At 32.8% G+C, this 23,702-nt stretch overlaps 1 protein-coding gene and 2 long non-coding RNA genes across 3 annotated transcripts; all 3 read left to right on the top strand.

Annotated features, from left to right (window-relative positions):
• Positions 1-3,241: 3,241 nt before the first annotated feature.
• LOC148627708 (uncharacterized) lies at positions 3,242-9,114 on the top strand. Its single transcript, XR_015921364.1, has 4 exons — positions 3,242-3,358; positions 5,140-5,237; positions 7,816-7,905; positions 8,582-9,114. It is a non-coding gene; the product is annotated as an uncharacterized LOC148627708 (long non-coding RNA).
• A 6,440-nt stretch (positions 9,115-15,554) lies between these two features.
• On the top strand, positions 15,555-18,619 carry LOC148627707 (uncharacterized). The gene is made up of 4 exons (XM_088577232.1): positions 15,555-15,714; positions 17,244-17,340; positions 18,037-18,209; positions 18,408-18,619. The coding sequence occupies exons 1-4, from the start codon at positions 15,669-15,671 to the stop codon at positions 18,521-18,523; spliced, it is 432 nt and encodes a 143-aa protein (XP_088433358.1). The 5' UTR covers positions 15,555-15,668; the 3' UTR covers positions 18,524-18,619.
• Positions 18,620-21,059: 2,440 nt separating this feature from the next.
• LOC148627706 (uncharacterized) lies at positions 21,060-23,152 on the top strand. The gene is made up of 2 exons (XR_015921363.1): positions 21,060-22,051; positions 22,511-23,152. It is a non-coding gene; the product is annotated as an uncharacterized LOC148627706 (long non-coding RNA).
• Positions 23,153-23,702: the final 550 nt, after the last annotated feature.

The following is a 23,702-nucleotide window of genomic DNA, read 5'->3' as shown; positions in this document are numbered from 1 at the left end:
AATTTTTGTTTTATTGAGAATTAATTGATGTGATAGAGGCATATTCGAGTTCATTAGATTGCAGTTAAAATGATGATGCCAAGATTTTATTAACCGCCACAGTAATTCTTAAACGTCTTATTTCGCCGATTTTATTCAACAGATCATGCCTTAATTCAAAATTATAACAATAAAAGATGTTTATAATAAGCGTTTGTAAAATAGTGATAAGTTATATCGGTGTAATGAAATGCACAGATATTTACATTGTAACGTTGGAAAATTCGGTACGATATTTCATCACGCGTACATATTTTATGCTGAAATACAGTGAGTTAATTAGCTAGATTTTCACAACCCGCCAGGGTCCTCTTCAAAACGTTTAATCAACGTTTACCAAAACAAATACGAAAATTGCCGTATTATGGAAGAGAAAAAATGTAAAATATATTTTCACAACTTGCCCGGATCCTCTTTGGAACATTTCACAAACGTTTACAAAATATATATATATATAAATAATCTAGCAGAAACTGATCATTCTTATGATGGAAGAGAAATAAAATTTAAAATATAGATAAATAATTTGAAAAATGTTGAACTGTTTTGTTGAATTGTGATTATATTCCAGAAGTAATGTATGAACAGTTTAATCATGAACTCATAAAGAAAAGTACGACTCGAGATTTTCGAAGCAAAATCACCCTTACTGGTTAAGCAAACATCATACTAAAGTAACATGCATTACTTTTTTTTCTGTTTTATCGTTCCAGTTGACAGGACTTGTTCAAGAGGAGAGGATCTTCTCGGCCCGGTGGCTCATACCGATTCTATAGATCTTACCGATCCTATAGATCCTATCGAACCAATTTATTCCACTCCTCATATCGCTCCTATTCGAACTCTTACGATTATGACTATTACGATTACTCTTCATATAGCTTAGGGTGAGTGAAATATTTATTAATAATTTTTTGTCTGTGGACAATCTATAATATTTCAATGATAGACGCGAACAAAATCCGCAAATCAAAACATATCTAAAAAAAAAACTGGTTCGTCGAGTAAGATTCTATTATGGTAAGATATACAGATAACAGTTAGACACAGTCAAATAAAAAATAACTAATCAAGGACGTAAATTTCACAAGAAAATGAGTATGAATCAGGTAAAAGAGTAATCAAGGGAACCAAAGTTATAGCGGTAATCAAAGGAATGCAATCCACAGACAAAGACCCGACATGGAAAATAGACATACACAACAAAGAACATATAGTAACTAAAATCATACATACAAAGTAACAAAAGTAAATGAACAACTCGGACTACACTAAAAACTGGGAGCATGGTCCAGGTGCACCGGTAGAGTAAGCGTCCTCTGCTTTTCTAGAAACACCCGCCGAGTTGCTCATAAAAAGTCAAGTTTTTTTTACCGACATCGAGAATGGTAACAGATGGTATAGTTCCTCGTCCCTGTTCAAAGGGACAAACACAAGTAAAATTTAATAACGAATTATTTCCTTTCATTTCAACATAATATAAATTGTTGTTCCAGATCTTCCTATGGCGGAATAATTGTTGGGGCCGTAATAGTTATCACAATTATCATATTTATATATATGTACCTTTGTTCGAAACGTCCGATTTCAACGGTCATAGCTACTTCTACGGTCGACTCTGTCACGACAATTGTGATGCAGCAGCGCCAAGGTCAGGTGAATTCAAATATTTCAACAAATTTCAGTACTATTTAATTTTAAACAGTAGAATTATTTTAAAAGAAGCTTTGAATATATGACCGGCATAATAAAATAAACTGGTCCTAGAAAATGGTATGTTAAAACAAACATTTAAATGCATTTACTAAGCTTTGCAATAACAGCACTTCAACAAATTATTTCAGTTCTCTCATATTTTCTATACTTTCTGTTTCTACAAAATATGTTTTCTTTATATCCGAACATATCCGAGTTGCTCATTTGCTTTTGTTACTTTGTATGTATGATTTTAGTTACTATATGTTCTTTGTTGTGTATGTCTGTTTTCTATGTCTGGTCTTTGTTCCTGCATTACATTCTTTTGATTACCACTATAACCTTGGTTCCTTTGATTACTCTTTATTGAAGTAAATGGTCTAATAACAGTCATATTAAAATGTAAAATTCCAGATCAGTGACAACTTTCCATGCAGATATGTAACACATATACAGTGCCGGTAGGATCATATCCATCTTGGTGCATTTCCAACTCAAAACGATGTCTTTCAAGGCCAGGACCTACAAACTATGCCGTATCCACTTCCGTCTGTATATATTGAGTCGTCAAATGAAAACATGGAAGAACAATAACATTTCTATGAACATAAGAACATATCATTTGCTGTTTAAAGACGTTATGCATTGAAAAATTGGGTTTTTTTAGATTACACTTTTTTTTTCTCTCAGTATTTTTGTATTCACAACAATGTGCACTTTTCAAGCTCTCATTATTGTAAAACAATGATGATATTGTGTAAAGTTTCGGCAATATCAAATACCAGGTGACTTTTAACTAAAATGTTTAAAGTTATAGTTTTAATAAGAAATATGATGTAACACTGTTCTTGTCTCATGTTGCAAAAGCTTTTGAAATTACAAAAATATATCATAAAATCCAAAAAAATATACATCGTATTTGGTGTTCCGTCTATTTAATTTCCAACCGTACTAGTGGATAATCTTGTTGAGACTCACCCACTAATTGATATCATGCCGTAGTGCGCCTGACCTGAATATCAGACAAAACTGTTTACTAGTACTATTAAAATAAAAATATACTTTAAACGCTACAATTTAAAGCAAAATTTTAAACAGCTGGTAGATATTTTTGGTGGGTAAAGTCGTGCATCTTTTTTTATACCAAAATATGTTAACAATTTTTGAAATGGGTAAGCCACACTTGTTTCAGCCTACTGTAACTGGTATAAACAAATTTACACTGCTATATCAGTTACTTGCATTTGCTCGTAACAAAGTTTATATCTTTTGTACTGAACTCAACATTAGCTGATCCAATTGTAAATTCCGTTTTAATTTGGATGTCAACTAATTCATACATTAGATATGCACATAAATGATATATCACTTCATTATATAGATACAACAAAAGTTACATATCATTTTTCTATATTAATACTGCTTATTATTTACTTTGTTGTCAAAGAGATGATATTTAGGTTAAATCTCATTTGAAACCTTATATGTCATTATTTTTCATGTTACATTTAAAACGCTTTAAGAAAGATACTCTGAATCATCAAGGCACTGCATTAGTCACGACTAAGATAAATTACAATGGATGTAGTTTTAATGATTTTATCAAGGGTACTTCTGTTCCTTGGTGAGTATTATCTATAAAATAAATAATTGGAAATAATGAATAACCAGAATATGATCACAAGTGCTGAATTACGCAATGTTTTAACGAGAGCCCAGAACTTGAATAGGCTTCAAGCTTGCCCGGCACGCGAGTATTTATATTTTGATTATTCACGACAATCAATGGATTATCATATTTTACAAAGATTTGCTCAATAATTTCAAATTTTAAATTTTGTACACGGCGGATGGATTTAGATTAAAAATTTTAGATTATAATACCTAATAATATTGGTAGCAGGTTCATAATTCTTAATAAAGTATTGGTAGCCGGATTATAATAATTTATGATAATGATAGCAGTGAACTATCAAATGCATCTTATGTAATAAATTTTGCAAATTCACATGTGAAAAAAATTTCGAAGTTTAACTTTCGAACTTTTCTATTTCTCCAAGTCTTGTGAACATCTTTTTTTCTTTCACTGTCAGTATTATTTTCATTTTTTTTTTTTTTTTTGCTTGCCGAAACTACGCAGACTTTTTGTATCGCGCTAGAACTCTAACAAATAGGCTTCTGGAACAGAGTTATGTTGCTACAAGATCGAAGTCATCACTACAGAAGTTTTATGGCCGTTATCATGAACTCGTGGATCATTATGGTGTATCCATCAGCACCATGAAAACAGATTTATTCAACGGGTCATGGTTTTCCTTCCCTCGTTTGTCTACCCCGGACTTGACTTTTTATGAGCAACTCGGCGGTTGTTTCTAGAAAAGCAGAGGACGCTTACCTTACCGGTGCACCTGGTCCATGCTCCCAGTTTTTAGTGTTAGTCCGAGTTGCTCATTTACTTTTGTTACATTGTATGTATGATTTTAGTTACTTTATGTTCTTTGTTGTTTTCCATGTCTGGTCTTTGTCCCTGGATTACATTCTTTTGATTACCGCTTTAACCTTGGTTCCCTTGATTACTGTTTTTCAGGCCTGTGTTATAACTTTATTTGTAATACATTCAAAAACATCTTGGTTTTTAACCATAACCATAGCTCTCTTTTTTTTCTTCGACCGAATTTTAGATAAGAGTAATCAAAGAAACCAAGGTCATTGCGGTAATCAAAAGAATGTAATCCAGGGACAAAGACCAGACATTGAAAACAGACATACACAACAAAGAACATAAAGTAACTAAAATCATACATACAAAGTAACAAAAGCAAATGAGCAACGAAATAAATTAGTCCATTTATATTTGCCAATCAAACTTGTGTACATGCCCGCGTAGTCTCTTCAATTAAAAATCGAAATTTCTATGTTTGGAGTGTAGAAGCAAATTTAACTAGCCATACCTAAATGACAATCTGTAAAGATAGATTTTAGACACGCTTTACGTAAGCATTTCAAACCATTCAGAACATAAGATTACGATGAGACAATCGTGTTTAGTCTTAGATCAGCTTATCTTGGTTGTTATTATGTTGATGTCTACTTTGTATCATTTACCAGAGCACAAACAAAGTCTATTATTCAAACTACGAAATGATTTTGTAATGGATATGTGTTAGGTCTTTATTTAGAGTAATATTAAACCAGGAAGTCTGATCAATGACATCGAAGTCAAACTTTACAACTGACAACTTACTTATTTAAAAAGCGCAAAAGAATGTATTATTTCGCCCAAGACCCTTGCAAGCTAAATTAATAAATATATGAATGAAAATAAATATAAGAATAATAATTTGTATATCGTATTAATAGGAACATTTAATTGTGCTAACATACATTATGTTTTTGCCTTTCAAGCGCAGTAACTCTAACAAGGTGCTGTCCGACAAGTTTGATTCCTGCAAACGTCCGTAGGTTGTATTATAAGGATCATTTCAACAATTTACACTCCATAGGTAACTAGCAGGAATGGTGCACTTAATAGGTAAAAAAACAAATCAAAAATCACCACGTCACGTCTATACAAGATACGCCAAGGAAAATTCATACCAAGTTTGGTCTCAGTTGGTCACGTAGTGTCAGAGGAGAAGAATTTTGAAAGAAATAACATTAAAAATACCCAAAAAAAAAACATAGAAAAAGGGCAATAACTCCAACATTGCTTTACCAATGAATACGAAAATTGATAGATATAAGTATGTTAAACACTTTAACCATGTCAGAATTTGGCTAAACCTAACGGTCTTTGAGATATATGCGAAAAACTAGTTCTGACCTCTATTTTCTTTTTTAGTAATGGCGGCCATGTTTTACGACAAATTAAAAATCTCCACATCAGTTCTATGCAAGATACCCTAAGAAACATTCATACTAAGTTTGGTTTTAGTTGGTCAAGTAATGTCAGGGGAGAGAGGTTTTAAAAAATTGTTAACGGAGACAACGATGGACGCCGAGTGATGGCAATAGCTCACCTTGCCTTCTCACTCCTTGAGACGTTTAGGTTTCCCATTTTAGCGTTCATGCATCGTTTATCGTGCGTTTACACATCGTTTTGCGTTCGTTTAAACGCACGATAGAAGCGTTCGTGTAAACGCCCGCCAGGAGCGTTCGTTGAAACGCACGCTGGGAGCATTCGTTTAAACGCACGATACAAGCGCTCGATTATTTTTTCACTTTGATTATTTCCTTGATTTAACCTTTATTTTTATATTTTTGCTATTATCAATCTTTATATTTTCATTAATTTCATTTTCTATTTTTTGTTTCGTCATTACTTGTTATTATTATTATTTTTCATTTTTCGTCTATCGTGGATTTACACGCACGTTGTGAGCGTTTGTCTATCGTACGTTTAACCGCACGCTAGAAGCGTTCGTTTATCGTGCGTTTAAACCCACGCCGGGAGCGTTCGTTTATCGTGTATATGTATAGCAGTAATTTACCGGGTTCCAGGTTTAACACTTTCGATAATTTACACTGTGAAAAACATTCAGTAATTTCACTCCCGCCAAACCGTCACAAAAAGTAACAACATGAATGTCAATCCGCCGTTCCCAAAAGGTAAATTCATGTGGAAAATAGCAATGAAGAATAGAAGAAATCTATATAATACGTAGGAAAATCAATTGGTTATCGTGAATAGCCAAAGTATGATCACTTTTGCCAATAACGCACAAAAATTTAACTCTTGCGCGACAGAAGTTCCGAAACTCGTTAAATCTAGGTATTCTTCGGCGCTCGTGATCATGTATGTGTTATTCACTCTTTCTAAATTAATTATTCTATTAATACTAACTATTTAGGAGGTCAAGGATACTGTCTAATAGGTTTCTCAGCCGGTGGTGTATTCTGCCTATGTTGATATCATCACTTCAGCAATTTTCGCTTTTGATTCAATGTCTTATCGAACATTTTAACTATCAACATTGACCCGTACGCGGTTTTACTTTTACTCCTTTGCAATTCACTCACTTACGGTTGCAATTTGAAGAATAGGAAATGCTTACCTTTGCGGAGCATCTTATGTCATTCCCAGTTTTTTTCTTGAATCTTATATTAGTTTTGTGTGTACTCTTGTATTACTGCTCATTTTAGCTCACCTGGGCAAAAGGGCTAAGTGAACTTTTGCCATCACTTGGTATCCGTCGTTGTCTGTCGTCGTGGTCGGTTAACATTTTTTTCCAAACAAACTTAAAAAAAACTTAGGGTACCTTGCACAAAAGTTTATATTTTTGATCCGTCAAAAAAGGGATGGCTACCGTAGCTTAAAATAACTAAAATAGAACATAGGGGTCAAACAGCAGTTATTGTCCTCTTTCGTATTTTCTTGTTGTATCTGATGTTTTAATTTTTAAAAATCTTCTCCTATAAAACAACTGAGGTGAGTAATTCATGCTCCTTGTAGTCTCTAGTTATATATGTCATTGCATTTTATTCTGTCAAACAGTGGTTTTTTATGATTAATTATCTAAGAGAACACATTGTTTTTTTTAAATAATGTTGCTTATCAAGCCAGGTGATTGTTTCAGGCCCTTTGGAACCTATAGTTATATATGTCATAGTATTTTATTCAGTTTATTCTTCTGGGTACATTGTGAATGAAGATTGTTTTCGTTGATTGTTAACGCTTTTTTCACGTTTTTTTTTTTCTGAATCGTCTATTTTTCATGCTTCAGTATGTTTTTGCCATATTTATCAGAACCATATAAATTATGGTATGAGCCATAACAGGTTTGACTCCAATATCCCGACGTTGAATCAATGTAAAAAAAACGAAATAATATGTTGATTATTACTGATTGCATCATAATTACGATGTTTTGTCCGATTAAATATTCATTTTTAATATCCAAACAAAATAATAATCTGAAGATTTAGTTATGGTTATATTTACCGTCTTAATTTAGCTTAGTTTTAACTATTTTTATGTTATCCGAAACACAAACCTAGACAAATCGTTTCGATTAGAAATGATTTAATTGAACTACAACCATATGATGAAATGATGTATATATTTATTTGTTTTTACTGCAGTTAACAGCACTTACGCAGTAAGATAGTACCGTTCCTACTACACGTATTACAACTACTACTACTATTCTTACGACTACTCATTTAGTTCGGGTATGTTCAACTAGTAATATCATTTTTTTTCTAATTGCCTTTTTTAGGAGATTAGATAAGCTTGCTTCACTTTGTGTTATTAAGCGCAAACGTATCTTATATCAATACCAGATAATAAAAAGGTTTTTTTAAATATGTTATATTATAATGTTTTTTGGGGGTTTTTAAATTCAATACATATGGCGAAATATAGATTGTTTACAGGTCTACCATCGGTGGCGCAGTTGCAGGTACAATTTGTGAAATTATATTTTTAGTGGTCTTAATATTCATATTATGTCATTGCAAGAACCACCCTTGTATCCGGGTGAACGCAATTTCCACAAGCGTTCCAGCAACTACAACTAATATGGTTCAACAACAACAAAGTGAGATTAAAGCTGTTTATCTTATGATTTCTTTATTAATCCTATTTTAATAGAAGGTTTAACATAAGGGCTAACAGGAATTTAGTCATGGACAAAACAACAAAAAAAGAAATTATCAACGGATCAACAAAGCTTCTTACATATATGAAATGATAACATCAGATATTATTTAAAGATATTTTAAAGGCCATGTATTCTAATTTTTCCTGTTTCCTTTGGTATTATACACATCCGGTCATTCATAAAGACGATTAACTTCAATGAGTTTCAATAATAAATTCGTTATATATATTTATTTTCAATTTCAGACCTGCTGCACACTTATACCAACTCATATAACGCATAACCAGTGTCGGGAGCTGCATACCTAGCTAATGATAGTGCCTATCCTCCACAAGTACCTGCATATACAGCAGCACCACCACCTGTTTTCACGGCGTCTTCAACTAACTGAACCACGGGGAACGCATACTATATGATTTGTTTCCATGCCAAGAATTAAGTTGTAATGTATTGAAACTTAGAATTTATAACTTTAATATTTTTTCTCTAATGGTTAAAAATCTGGAAAGTTTGAAATGGGTTTTTATCTTAAAAGTGCTTTTCATTTTGGTTGGACCATTGATTGACCGACCATGCTTTAATAATAATATGATTTAGACGCGAGTCATTGATAATCATCTGTTAACCAAGGAAACTTATTTGAAAGGATAAAGTATGTTTTTTATCTCTCGAAAATGTTTGTATGACAAAAAAAATGAATATGAGATAAACGATTATCCCTACACCATAGTTAATGTATAGACTTGTACATATTCTAAATAAATAATTATATCTTTAATTATAATTGCTTTACATTTACTCGCTTTAAGACAAAAAGACAAAAAAAGGTTTTGTTTTCCTATACGTGAAAAAAATGTCAGAAAATCTTTAAAGTTAATATTATCCGTGATATTACCAGGACAGCCGATTATAATTAAAACCTTCGAAAAGGGAACCATTTCTTGAATGCGTGAGCAATTATTACTCAAATCAAGTGTCTATCCATACGCATTGATATTATTTCAAAAGCCATCCAATAGAAAATATGACCGTGCAACCCTTTAAAAGAGTAATCAAGGGAACCAAGGTTATAGCGGTAATCAAAAGAATGTAATCCAGGGACAAAGACCAGACATGGAAAACAGACAAAGAACATAAAGTAACTAAAATCATACATGCAAAGTAACAAAAGTAAATGAGTAACTCGGACTAACACTAAAAACTGGGATCATGGACCAGGTGCACCGGTAGGGTAAGCGTCCTCTGCTTTTCTAGAAACAACCGCCGAGTTGCTCATAAAAAGTCAAGTCCGGGGTAGACAAACGAGGAAAGGAAAACTATGACCCGTTGAATAAATCAGTTTTCATGGTGCTGATGGATACACCATAACGATCCACGAGTTCATGATGACAACCATAAAACTTCTGTAGTGATGACTTCAATCTTGTAGCAACATAACTCTGTTCCAGAAGCCTATTTGTTAGAGTTCTAGCGCGATACAAAAAGTCTGCGTAGTTTTGGAAAGCTCTGGCATAACGTATGAGTTGTGATATGAACACTCCATACGCAGGAGCCGACGGGATGTTGCCACAGATGAAAGGGAAGTTGAAAAGTCATCACGTTTGTCGTAAAGTTTGGTCAATAGTTTTACTTTACCATCGATTTCTAAGTGTAGGTCAAGATATGAGGCTGACTTCACAGTGTCTGTAGTATCTTTTATCTCAAGTTCTTTTGGGTAGATGCGATGTATCAAATCCCTGAAATTAGGATTGTTTAAAGATAACACGTCATCTATATAGCGGAAACTGAGATTGAAGGATCTAGCCAAACAATATTCTTTCTTTCTGATCAGATCAGCTATAAAGTCAGCCTCATAAGAGTGAAGGAATAGATCAGCTAGTAAAGGAGCACAATTTGTTCCCATTGGAATGCCGACCGTTTGTTGAAAAACACGTCCACCACACTGGACAAATGTTGTCGATTAAAAATTCCAGCATTTTGTAAACACCTTCCTCTGTATATTTGGAAGATGATTTGGAATTATTTCTTACAAAGTATGAGGAATCTCTGATTCCTCAGTACTTATTTCATAGCAACTGTTATAACATTCTTGTGCACACGTATAACAGATTGAAACTCATAAATACGTGTATATATATTGTACTGAAATAAACTGGTTTCCTGACTTCCTGGTTTCAAACTTATTAAATCATGCCCTGAATATTTAGTGTTCATGCACCTACATTTTTAAAGTACCATTCTGTGTAAGAATCAGAAAATGGATGGCAAATCTTTTTTTCTGAATTTGGTCTTTTCTGCCTCAAAATTATTCAATACATCTAGAAAACAGGCTAAAAGCTATTTAAATCATCTGTGACATAGACATTTCTAATTCCGTTTATAGGGAAAAGGTGTAGGAAAATTTCCCGCCATTTTTCCATATTGCATTTTCATTAAATTTGACCAATCAATATCTTAAAGAAAACATGGAAAACAAACAAACACAACAAAGGACAAAAATTAATCAGATATACATACAATAAATGCAATGAGCTACTCTGACTTCACTAAAACCTGGGGCCATGACCGAGGTGTAACGATAGAGTAAGCGTCCTCTGCTTTTCTAGAAACACCCACCGATTTGCTCATGAAAAGTGGGGATAATAGTGATTGTATGTAATTTCAAGAATCGCCCTCGTACCCGGTTTGTTACCATGCTACTATGGTCCAGCAACAATAGCAATGATACAGCAACAACTAAGTATTAAGATTATTAATTGTGATAGCCCATTTGGGATGGGCTTTGCATTATTTGCTGAGTGAGAATTTGTTTTAAAGAAAGATGATTTACCATTATCTTATAAATCTTCAAGCAAAAATAATTGTCAGAAACGAATAGCAGAAACCCTGATATACTAAATGCATTTATATTTTATCTGATTCGATAATTTAATCGATAAGATGCTGTTCGTTAAATATGTAAAAGGTATAAAATGTATTAATTCAGCTCTTTCAAATAGTCATTTGAAAAATGATCGTCACATCCTATGGCAAAAGGACAAAAAATATTTTCCTACTTTTTGTGTCTTTACTTATACCAATATGAAAATGGAAATAATTTCTGATATGGTAATTATATTTTCTAACTGAATTATTGCAGAACAACTACAACATTACATGAACACTTATGACACTTATCCAGCTCCAGGGGGTGCATATTCCGTTCAGAATGGCGCGATTCCAGGGCATGGTGGTCTCCTGTCCCACCTCCAGGACCCGCATATAAAGGAAAATAAACTACTCCATTCCGACTGCGTCCAAATATTTACATAGTCCTCAATTAAATGAATACCTTGGAGGAAACTCAGTGATTTTTGATTGATGAAAGATGATGGAATGATTATTTGTGGACGCGTTGTTTAAGCATGAAAAATTTATGTATCCTTAACATTTGTTTTCTCCAAAAACATTGTACTTACAATTTAAGTTGGCTTGTTAAAACTAATTCGATATACAATGATTTTTGTTTTTTTTTAAGTCTACGGAAATGTCGTTGCAATGTGGCTATTATGACGAACAGTTTTGAACTAATTGTTCGTTGTAAATACAATCGGTTTTCTGAAAACTCTCGAATAAAGTATGAGAAGCAAAATGAAATGACTGAATGTAGACTGGTTTATTTCTTCCCCAGTTCTTTAGATGGATCGAGACAATCGCCGGATCGAGGATTGTTTAATGACAATATATCATTTTAAACCAATAAACAATGTTATTGTCTCTGCTCAAACTATACATAACATAAATGTAACGTACATATATAGTTAAAAACACCTTAGTTATAATTAGTTATTATTATTATTATTATTGAAAACAAGTTTTAACGATGTCTTACCTGACAGACACATTTTATTTACAAACTATTCACTCATACTAAATGTTTACCCATTCTTGTTTTTTATTGTATTCAATTGTTAACTTTTTTGAGTACTTTCTAGTAACAAACTCCTATGTTAATATGTTAATATGTTAATAATATTTGGTTAAAAATACGACTTGCGGAGACACCATCGAAATCAAATCAGATCAGCATAGAATTATACCTCATTTACGAGTAGACCATGCTTCTAAATCTATCAATTGTTTTGTAAGAGAAATATTGCGATCCAGGATTTGAGCAACAATTTAAAAAAAATAAAAATAATATCATACGTTATATAATAACGACAAAACAAAAGACAATTAAAACAGACACACACAACAAAATACACCGAATTACCAAAATAGCACGCACATAGAATCATAACTTAGTGAGCAACCCGGACTCAACTTTAACTTGAAGCATTGTCCAGATGTACCGGTAGAGAGGCGTCGTATGATTTGTTTAGAGAAACCAACAGGTTTCGCGCCCAAAAGATAAAAACTGGCTAAGATATGACGGGATAGAACCAACGGTTAAATTTTCTTCGGTCTTACACTCTTTCTTTGTATCATCTGACAGATCTACTATCGTTTTCAATTCATTTCTTTCTCCTTTTCTTCTGTTTAAAACAACAATTATGGAAAAGTTTGAATTTTACATAGAGGTATTTGTCCGCTGTTCCACTCGTCTTTCATGGACCAAACCAGCCATGCATTGCTTATTTAATTAAAAGGGATAGAACCAACGGTTAACCAGAGTCATCTTTTCGAAATAATATCTCTGGTAGAGGTAGTTCTGAAACTGTTTCCTGAATTAACTCTACTGACACTGTTCTTTCAGAACCTGTTCTGCTATAACTGTCTTGAGATAAGTTCAAATGTTTAGAACAGGGTCAGCAATAACAATAAAAAAATGACTAGAGATTTTTTATTGACTCTTTACTCCGGGTGTTAAGTGACCAACGGGACATGGACTACTTTGTATTTATTTATTGTAAGATTCTACAAAAAGAAATGTTTGAACATCTCATCCCCAACCATTGACCAGCTAGTTCGTCAAAATGCTGAAATAAAATTGTGTGACTTTGAAATTAAATGTCAAGAATTGGTAAGAAGAATAACAAAAAGCGAGTGCTTTCATCACGTTTATAATCAAATTATCCGTGTTAACTACATAATTTGTCTAAAACTTAATGCAATAGGAAATAACGATACCCCAGTTTTTCGGTATTTCTTCTTTTGTTTAGCCTAAGATACTATATGAATATACCCTAAGATACCTAATTTTTTAAATACCTTTCCTGCATGAATACGTCCCCTGTTTTTTTCATTAACTTTATTTTTTATGGTGGGGAATTTCTTTTCTTTTTTTTTTTTTTGTTTGATTGTGTATATGGTACTTTACTGACTAACGTTTGAATATTATCCAAAATATGATCAAAGCTGCCAACAAAATACAAAATACAAGAGTGCGCCAATATGGAATTAAGCCGTCCAGTACGGCTTTTTCGTGTCAAATGCGTCACATTGGCCTGGTTAAAATCCATATTGGCCTAAGTCAATATGACACATTGGACTAGTAAATCAATAATGGTATGATTGCATAATTTTCCATGTGGTATGAGTTATTGGTCCTCGGCTAGAAATGTTGGACTTCGGCTACTCCTCAGTCCGATATGGCTAGCCTCGGACCAATTACTAAGCCAATATGGAAACCTTACGCAATAATACTATGATATTAACAATATTGCAGAAGCTTACTTGAAATATAAGAACACTTGCTTTTGATACGTATGACTTACTGTTTTTTTTTTAAATTAACAGTAAGCCTCGATTGATATCACCTATCACGCGCTTTAGACACTTTATTGTGAACACAATACTATGCAACAAGTGTAATCGAATGTTCTCACCTTTTAAAGTAAGAAAAAAATTGAATATAATATAAAAATAAATTTTCACACCAGGAATTAACACACCAAATTAAAAAAAAACAAGATGTTACATGCGGAGTGGGTCCTTCAACTAGTTACCGAAAGCTTCAGTGAAAACTCTTATTTGAAAATAATCTGGAATGATCATTCAGAAGTAGAAATGTACAATTTACAAAAGGATTAACCCGTGGACTTAAATGAATACTTATCAACTTAGCTTTAAAACAAGAGCAGTACATATTTGAGTGAAAGGACATGTTCGTTAAATTATATACTATATACAAAACTAAAAATTTCTTTTTAAAGAAAATATTTCAATCTAAAAACACTGTATTTTTGTTTCTGAAATCGAAAAAAAACATAGTTATTGAACAATTGATAAACAATAATGCGCCAATTCCATTTTTCACACAAGTCTAGCATTTTCATAATTCAAAAGCCACAAACATAACAAATAATTGCTACTGTTTACAAGTTTAAAATATGGTGCATAATGTACATGTTCTGCATTTTAAAAGAATGTAACATTATACATAGTACATGAAACATCAAGCAGACATTTAGATTTAGAAATAATGAGACCCAACCCTTAAGAAATTTAATGTTTACTACATTTAGTTGCAAAAGTAGCCTGGCACTGATCATATGACAAGTTCATGTACTAATTAATTACCTTTACATATAACAAAAGAACAGATTTTACACAACATTTAAATAATATGTCTGTACCGTATCTGTGGATTTAACTCATTTTGTTAACTGTACTTCATAATGGTTGCTTCAAAGTACAAATTCTTCGATATCTTTATATCTTTAACAAATGTCCTTTGTCTTTTGCAATTGTTTTTTTTTAAAATATAGTAATCATTTCAATAGAAAAAATCTTTGCACAAAGATGTTTGTCCTCATGTATCATTTGAAACAAATCACTGTAATTGAATAGGGAATATAAGGAATTTTGAATTTTGACAGTTAGTAATGATGAATGGGAATAGGGATATGTGTATTGCGCAGGGGTGGGGGTCTTTACTATGCATATATATCGTATAATAATTCACACAATCAACAATTGTGTTCATTTACATACATAATCCATTATTTACACAGTTATGTGATTATAAATGTAGGTTGTAAGTGCAGAATGCAGTATTGTGAATGTAGCAACGTCATGCAATCGGGGGATGTGAAGGAGAGTAGCCGTAGATTGTAAATTTCGCAATTTATACAAGAAATACTGCAACATATCATAATAAACTATTTACAATGCCAGAAAATATTGAAATAATGAAAAAATGATATTCTATATCCTATGAAAATAAATAGAAGTTGTTAACAATTAAATGTTTATTATAATGGTATGTAGAGGATACACAGATCTTTAGATAAATGCCCTTTAATTCAGACAATGGTAATTCATGTTCGATAAACAATGTAAAACATTATTGTGACGACAACGTAGTGTAGAAATTAATTAGATGTGTCTAACTTAAAAAATTACAACATGAAGATCGTGTTTGGTGTACTAATTGCTGTTATTCTCGGTTTCGGTGAGTATGCTAAATTATAGTACATGTGTTTGTACATTATTAACCACCTCAGTGGCATCGGGGTTTTCTGCTATTCGCATCGTGTTTGGAAACGGGGACGTAGATTTTATTTGGCAAAGTCAAACCGAAATTAAAATTTGTAGTAATAGTTTCTCCGCCTTGTTTCTCCACAACGCACGCGCGACATAAAAGCGATCGAGTGACGACTGTTTGGCCAGGAGTCAAAGAGTAATCAAGGAAACCAAGGTTATAGCGGTAATCAAAAGAATGGAATCCAGGGACAAAGACCAGACATGGAAAACAGACATACAGAACATAAAACATAAAGTAACTAAAACCATACATACATAGCAACAAAAGCAAATGAGTAACTCGGACTTCACTAAACACTGGGAGCATGGACCAGGTGCACTAGTAGGATAAGCGTCCTCTGCTTGTCTAGAAAGTAATGTTTTCGAGTGTAATGTCATGGCCAACGTTCGTAATTTGTGAGTTAGGACACTAAAATTTCATTTCGTGCTCGTCTGGTTCTAAGCAACGTATTATGAATGTTTTCATCCATAGGACGTAAAAAAAACCTTTAGTCGTAAACTACATGTACTTCAGAAAAGATGTATGACCTGGCGTGATTTGCTAAATCTTATAAGTACATACAATCCTGTACTTCGGTTCTGGTTATATCTAGACTTTCCGTGTCGTGAACAAAACAACGATATTAGATAAAAAGAAGCGATTTTGAAACATATCTCTATATTTATTCTCACATCAAACACGGATATTTGTATATGTGTTTATGTTTTCTATATTTATTTGAGACGGTAGAAATTCATCTCGTTGAAACAAATATGAATATTCCTCTCCCTATACAGTCAACAAACACAACACAAAACGCATTAAAACAAAAACAAAACAAACAATCAAACAAAAGCAAAACAAAACAAAATAAGAATAAAAAAAACCCTAAAAGATAGTGTGCAAAAATGCTAAAACAAACATAATTATCATCAAAACAATTTTTTTTTTGGAAATAAAAACCTGGAGTGGGCTTTTGGGAATTTCCCCTAATCTATGAGTTTTTTTTCTGTTATTTTTTCAAATCTTCAATTCTAAATGAAGTTACGTATACTGGACGTTATTTATACCAAGCAATGTGGTACAAAATACCAAAATCAATCAATTTAAGGATGTAGACCTAAGCTAATGGACATTGCTTGAAGAGTGAAAGCTTAAGAAGGCTTTGATGAAATTGAATACGATACAAACATATCACTGGTTATGTCCCTTACCCTAGGTATACCTCCTTAAATCAAACTATACACAAATGCATCAATTCATTGTTTACACCATTGAAAATATTCTGTTTGTGTTATTTTGTTAGAGAGAGATACGACTACCTATCAGAATGTTTTGGCACATGTTTTTATTTATGCATATATCTATATCCTCATTTTATATTTTACGAGTACTGTTAACTCTTTGTTAAACTATTTGTCTATCAAAACAATACTATTTTGTTTACTCTTCGGCAGTCGAAAGAATACAAGCATATACCTGTTACAGTTACTATGGTGGATATTATTACTACAGTTCCGTTTCCTGCTACTACGATACATATTACGATTCTGGGTAAGTGTATAGAAACACAATTGTACCGAATAAAGTAGGTCAAAGTGGACCTGTATTACATTTTATAGCTTTTTAGTTGAGTAAAAGTTATTTATAGGATTTGTAGGTTTCACTTTTATGGGGCGGAGCCATTTGTACTTAGATAACATTTAAGATAAAGATTTTAACGTGTTACTTAGCTGATATCTCGACAGAAATATGAGAGATATCTATAATATCCTCTGTGCGTTTGCGTAAGATCATACAAACACTTTCTCACTATATACGTCACTTTCTTTCCTAGTTTATCTACCCCGGACTTGACTTTTTATGAGCAACTCGGCGGGTGTTTCTAGAAAAGCAGAGGATGCTTACCCTACCGGTGCACCTGGTCCATGCTCCCAGTTTATAGTGGAGTCCGAATCATTTGCTTTTGTTACTTTGTATGTATGATTTTATTTACTTTATGTTCTTTGTTGTGTATGTCTGTTTTCCATGTCTGGTCTTTGTCCCTCGATTGCATTCTTTTGATTACCGCTATAACCTTGGTTCCCTTGATTACTCTTCCAACAGAAAGATTTTGAGCCATTTATATGTTAGATAATATACACATATTCATAAAAGCGTTTCTATAATATATTGAACTCATGTTTGAGAAGGATATCATTTTTGAATGTACGAGAAAAACGTACAAATGTCACTAAATTTACTTTAAAGGGCTGCAATTGGTGGAGCAATAGCTGGCGTTGTAATTTTTACTGCCATTGTGGTCACTATTGTCTGTATATGCAAGCATAAAAATCGCACAAGAGTGACTACTTTTTCAACTGGAGGGACTGGAGTAACGTCCACGGTGATTCAACAACAACAACAACAACAACAACAACAATGTATGAAATTTATTATATTATTATTTTAAAAGGGAACATGATAAGAAGTATGATATGAATTTCTCTAACGTGAGTTATGTTAATCTTGCTAATTGATTATTTAACTTATTTACCATTTAAATGATTTGGATTATGTTTCAAACATGCTTTGAAAGACCAATTTTGAAAAAAACTATGATAATACTTTATATCTTTAAGTTCAACCACAGCCTTACATGAACCAGTACCCAGCACAAGGCTCTTATCCACCAGCGGGTGGCGCTTACCCAGCACCATATAATCCAGCATATCCACCATCAGCACCAATATATTGACGTTAGGATCACGACACCACACTAGATTATCGAAATTTAATAATGTATACAAGTGTTTTGAAACAAGTTAATGATTAAAGTACATTTTTGTTCGTTTTTTTGTTATCTTTTCCTGAAAAATGTAAACTAAAACATGCAAACAAAATGTCAGTGTGTGAGACAGAATAATAACTGAGCGATGTGAACGAGCAAAGATCTTTATATTTTGTTTAGAAGACTTGTTTCCCCAAAGTATCAAACATTTTCACCCCAACATGCATATCACCTTTTAAAACCATGAAAACTGTCATTGACTGGTCTTAAGAGGACAATTCATCATGACTTATGATAGACGTAGTATATCAAAACTATAACTGTCCCAAATGTACTGATTTAGGAAAACAAATTGCACTTCCTAAGCGTAACTCGGAAGAAATAGCCATGATGAGTTGCGTTCTGATTATGTGAGTAGATGGATATTATAGTAAATAAGGGCAGATTTTCGTACTTGATTATATCAACTTAGACATACTTTAAAATATAAAATAAAGACGTTATACATACAAATAGTGACAACATAAACGTCAACGTTCCTCCTGTTTTTATTGAGTATTGTAACTTTATACGACAAAAGCGTGATTTTTTTTCAAATGAGCGTTGTTGTAATACAAAAGTACCAATCATACAAGAGACTTAATAATTTTATACATTTTGCTTTCCACTGGAGACAAATAGATAATTAATACATAATTATACCTGGCTATCTAAAAGTTCCGCTGTCAGATTTTTAAGAATAGCATCTCTGAGAGGCCATGATCATTTTCTAACGGTGATTGTTCTGATTCGAGTAAAATCAAAAGAATATATTCCATGGATAAAGACTAGACAGGGAAAATACACGCACACAACTAAGAACCGGAAGTAACCAAAATAACACGTACAAAGAAACCAAAGAAAGTGAGCAAAGAGAGTTCGCAGGGCTAAAATAAAAATATCCTTTTCCCAGAAACAAGAAAGATATCATTGAAAAGAATTTTTAAACTTTATGAATTCATTCAAACACCACTTGAAATTATGTGTAATGTATTTCTGAATTTGATCATTGATATAATGTCAGAGAAAACGTAGCGAGTCACCTGACCTGATTCAGTCATTATGACGCCCTAATATGGTGCTTTGAATGACTTGTGTAGGGTATCTAATATATGTCAGACGAATACATCTTCGGCCAAAACATCACTATTAATACTTCTTTACCGACACCAGGTTAGACCTTACATAATTATTCATTTGTCACTATTTTTTTTTATAAATAACGTTTTATATGACTGGTTAATAAAATTAAGCGTAGTATTCTAAATTGTCGACTTGATGGATTTGACCATACTGTATATCTAATACAATCAACATTATTTTCTAGAATCTCGAAAACTAATAAGGTATAGAAATGAATATTTTTGAAGACCAAAAAAATGCATAACTGCAAAAAAGTAAATGTCATGGAAAAGATTCTAAAATCACGGGAGAAGCTATAATGCATATCCATACAATGTTGAAGACACTTGAAATTCATTACTGAAAAGATTTCTGTATACAGAGTGCTTAGCCATTACAAAATATTTCTTTAACAATGGAAAAAATTTTTAATTCGAGAAGTATATAAGTATATACGAGAAGAGTAATCAAGGGAACCCAGACATGGAAATTAAAAGAATGTCCTGTCGGCAATCTTCGGAAGAAATAGCAAAATATAATTAGACCAGAGCTATCGATCTTCTCTGATTAAAAAAACGTTGTTTTCACAATATTCTATAGGTATTATATATAGCTTCAATTGCATTATACAAACTTATTTCATTGAATCAGCAAAATTCAGCAGAATCAAAACTGAACAAATTTGGCAGCTAATGCAGCTTTAACATATGTAAAACCTTTTTTACGGACAGTCAATGTAGGGATATAAATCAGTTATCTTCACAAAATACACAATTGTATGATAAAAAAATATTGTAAAATAACTGTTGATAGTTATAACCTACAAATATGTTTTACGTTAAGAGAAATGTGATGAATTAAAGACATCGACAGAATTGTAATTTTGAGTAAGAGGTAAATGTTATACGCACACTCTTATGGCTATGTTATTTTCGTCTAATCTTTCCACAAAATATGTTTATTTACTATTGTTTACAAAACAACATAAAAAACCAAAGAACCCAAAACGAAATATGGAGAGTTTTTGAATTTGATTTTCAAATTTTCCGAACTTCTTTGGTCATTCAGACAAGAGGCTCAAAGGAGCCTGAATCGCTCACATGCCTTTCAAGGACAATACCTCTAACAATGAGTTGTCCAACTTGTCTTATCCTAAGGATCATTTCATCAATTGAAAGTTTCATGCTATTTATTATAGTTTTCAAGATATTGACTAAAAATTCCTAAACACGTACTTTTTTGCCTTTCAAGGGCAATAACTCTTACCTGGAGTCATCTGACAACTTTGATATATGGAGACTTTGGCAGGCGTTATAATTAAAATCATTTCTGCAATTGGAAGTTTCATTCTATCTATCATAGCTTTCAATGTATTGGCTGAAAACTGTAAAAAAGAGATTGTTTCTCCTTTCAAGGTCAGTAACTCTAACGTGGAGTCGTCAGACAACTCTAATCACTGAAGACTTTTGTAGGCCTTAATATAAGGATCATTTCAGCAATTGAAAGATATTGGCTAAAACTAATGGGTTTGAAGATATGTGCAAAATACAACTGTCTGACCCCTTTATTCTATGTTTTTTTAATGATCAAATGGTAACAAAAGCAAACTCGGACGGACACTTAAAACTGGGAGCATGGACCAGGTGCACCTGTAGGATAAGCGTCCTCTGCTTTTCTAGAAGCACCCACTGAGTTGCTAATTACACGTAAAGTCCGGGGTAGACGAAAGAGGAAAGGAAAATTATGACACATTGAACAAATTAGTTTCCACGGTGCAGATGAATACACCGTAACGATTCACGAGTTCATGATGACGATCATAAAACTTCTGTAGTAATGACTTCAATCTTGTAGCAACATAATCCTGTTCCAGAAGTCTATTTGTTAGAATTATAGCGCGATACAAAAGTCTGTGTAGTTTCGACAAGCCCTACCATAACGTATGCGTTGTGATATGAACACTCCATACGCAGGTGCTGAAGGGAAACATCTGAGGGAGATAGCATTAAATCATATCGAAAAGCATGGTGATGAATGTGAAATGTTTGAAATAAATTGTTGAAGTCATGTTGTGAATGAGATTTATCGATTTTCCTTAACGTTGCAGTATTTCTATAAATTGTTATTTTCTCGTTTTTACCTTTGCATTATGAGGTTTTTATGAACAGTCGTAGTTTGTTTAAAGGTTTACCATCGGAGGCGCAGTTGCAGGTGTCATTGTTATACTGGTGATAATTGTGATCATGTGTCATGTAAAGAACCGTCCACGTAACAGTGTCACTGCTATATCCACAGGCGGTGCCACTACAATAGTGGTGCAGCCATCACAGCAAAGTAAGTTGCATTTTGATTAAGTAATTAAGGGAACCAAGATTCCAGCGTTAAAACAAAAAGATTCCAATGATAAAGTCTAGACATTGACACACAGACAGAGCAAAGAATATAAAGTAACATATGAAAGAAACAAAATAACACGAACAAATAAACAAAAGTAAAAGTGCACCCCGGACTCCACTAAAAATAGGGAGCATTGACCAAATAGTATAGACATACACACAAAAAAATCTTCAGCTTATAAAGATTACATTTTTTCAAAGACATACCATTGTGTGTGGATGAATCACATATAAAAACATGTCCAACCAAAATTATTATCACTAAGCAATTGAAAGAGTTGGTTTTTCCTACTATTGCATACAAAAACATACGTTTTAAAACTGAACACCGACAGGAATCAAGAATTTATATAAAATAATTCCTTGACTAGTATCAACAACTACTGTTTTATTTCAGGTCAACTACAAACCTATATGAACACATACCTACCCGGCGCCAGGGAGCACATATCCAGCTTCTGGTGGCGCATTCCCAGCTCAAGGTGGACCCTTTCTACCCCCAGGAACCACATACCCAGCACCTCAAAATCAAAATGTCGCATTCCCATCACTGCCTGTGTACAAGTGAAAGAACCATGATGCAGAAATATTTAGACGTTGATTTTGTTACTGTTATAATATTTTTTAAGACAGGTTACACGAATTCTTTTATTTTTCTTGAATAGTTTAGCCCATATAGTGCCTTTTGAACTTTACGATATTTTATTTCTTTCACCCAAAGTCATGAGGTTATTCTCAGCCACGGCAAATTCGTAGATCTGAAATATAAATATAACAATATAAAGACGCAATGACTTTATTCATTGAAAGGTGTTTGTTTATTCAAAATATTAAGTGTTCATAAAAACGAATTTTAAATAATTCGTAAATGTAAATGAATAGCTTTTATTGTGTCATTTTATTATGTCAACCTTGGCTGCCTTGACTATTTCATCTGTGTGTGTTTTTGAATGTGAACTATCAATTTGATGTCGGAATATCCTAGCACGTATGACGTAATGTTTCTTTTTATCTCAGTAATAAAATACTACACTTAGAATTTGTGTTCTTTGCACAGGTAAAATTAGGAAGGGATCTTACATCCATTGGATGAAAACACTACTTTTGTACAAGCATACACAGTTAGCAACTTTCTCTAAATACTGGAATCAATTAAGAATAGATCGAAGTAAAACAAATTTCGTTATTTTTTCGATGCAATTTTTTTTTGATAGAATTCATATCGCCAATGAATTTTTAGATATTTTAATTTACAAGTATATGCATTCAGTTTTATTAATGCATTTATAAATTCTGCAATCACTCAACTAAATAATGGTATGTCGTGAAATTGCATCTGAAAATGTATGTTTGTGGTGTAAAAATGTTATTTTAACTAATGTATTTGGTATGTTCTGCAAAGAAAATATGATGTAGTTGAAAACGGATCCAAATTTGTAAAAACGAAAATCCTACAATGATTTAGAGAAATTGCCTAATAAATTAGACTACGCAGATTTAGGTGTTAACCTTTTGATTTTACTGAATGTCTATAAGTGGTCGTGGAATATTCTGTCGGAATACTTGGAAAAAAAATCTACGATCCACAG

The sequence above is a fragment of the Perna viridis genome, chromosome 1 (assembly GCF_037379345.1).
Source record: "Perna viridis isolate PV_CMFRI_1.1 ecotype Kerala chromosome 1, ASM3737934v1, whole genome shotgun sequence".
NCBI lineage: Eukaryota > Metazoa > Mollusca > Bivalvia > Mytilida > Mytilidae > Perna > Perna viridis.
The sequence above is the reverse complement of the archived record's forward strand: the minus strand, read 5'-3'. Positions and strand labels throughout refer to the sequence as shown.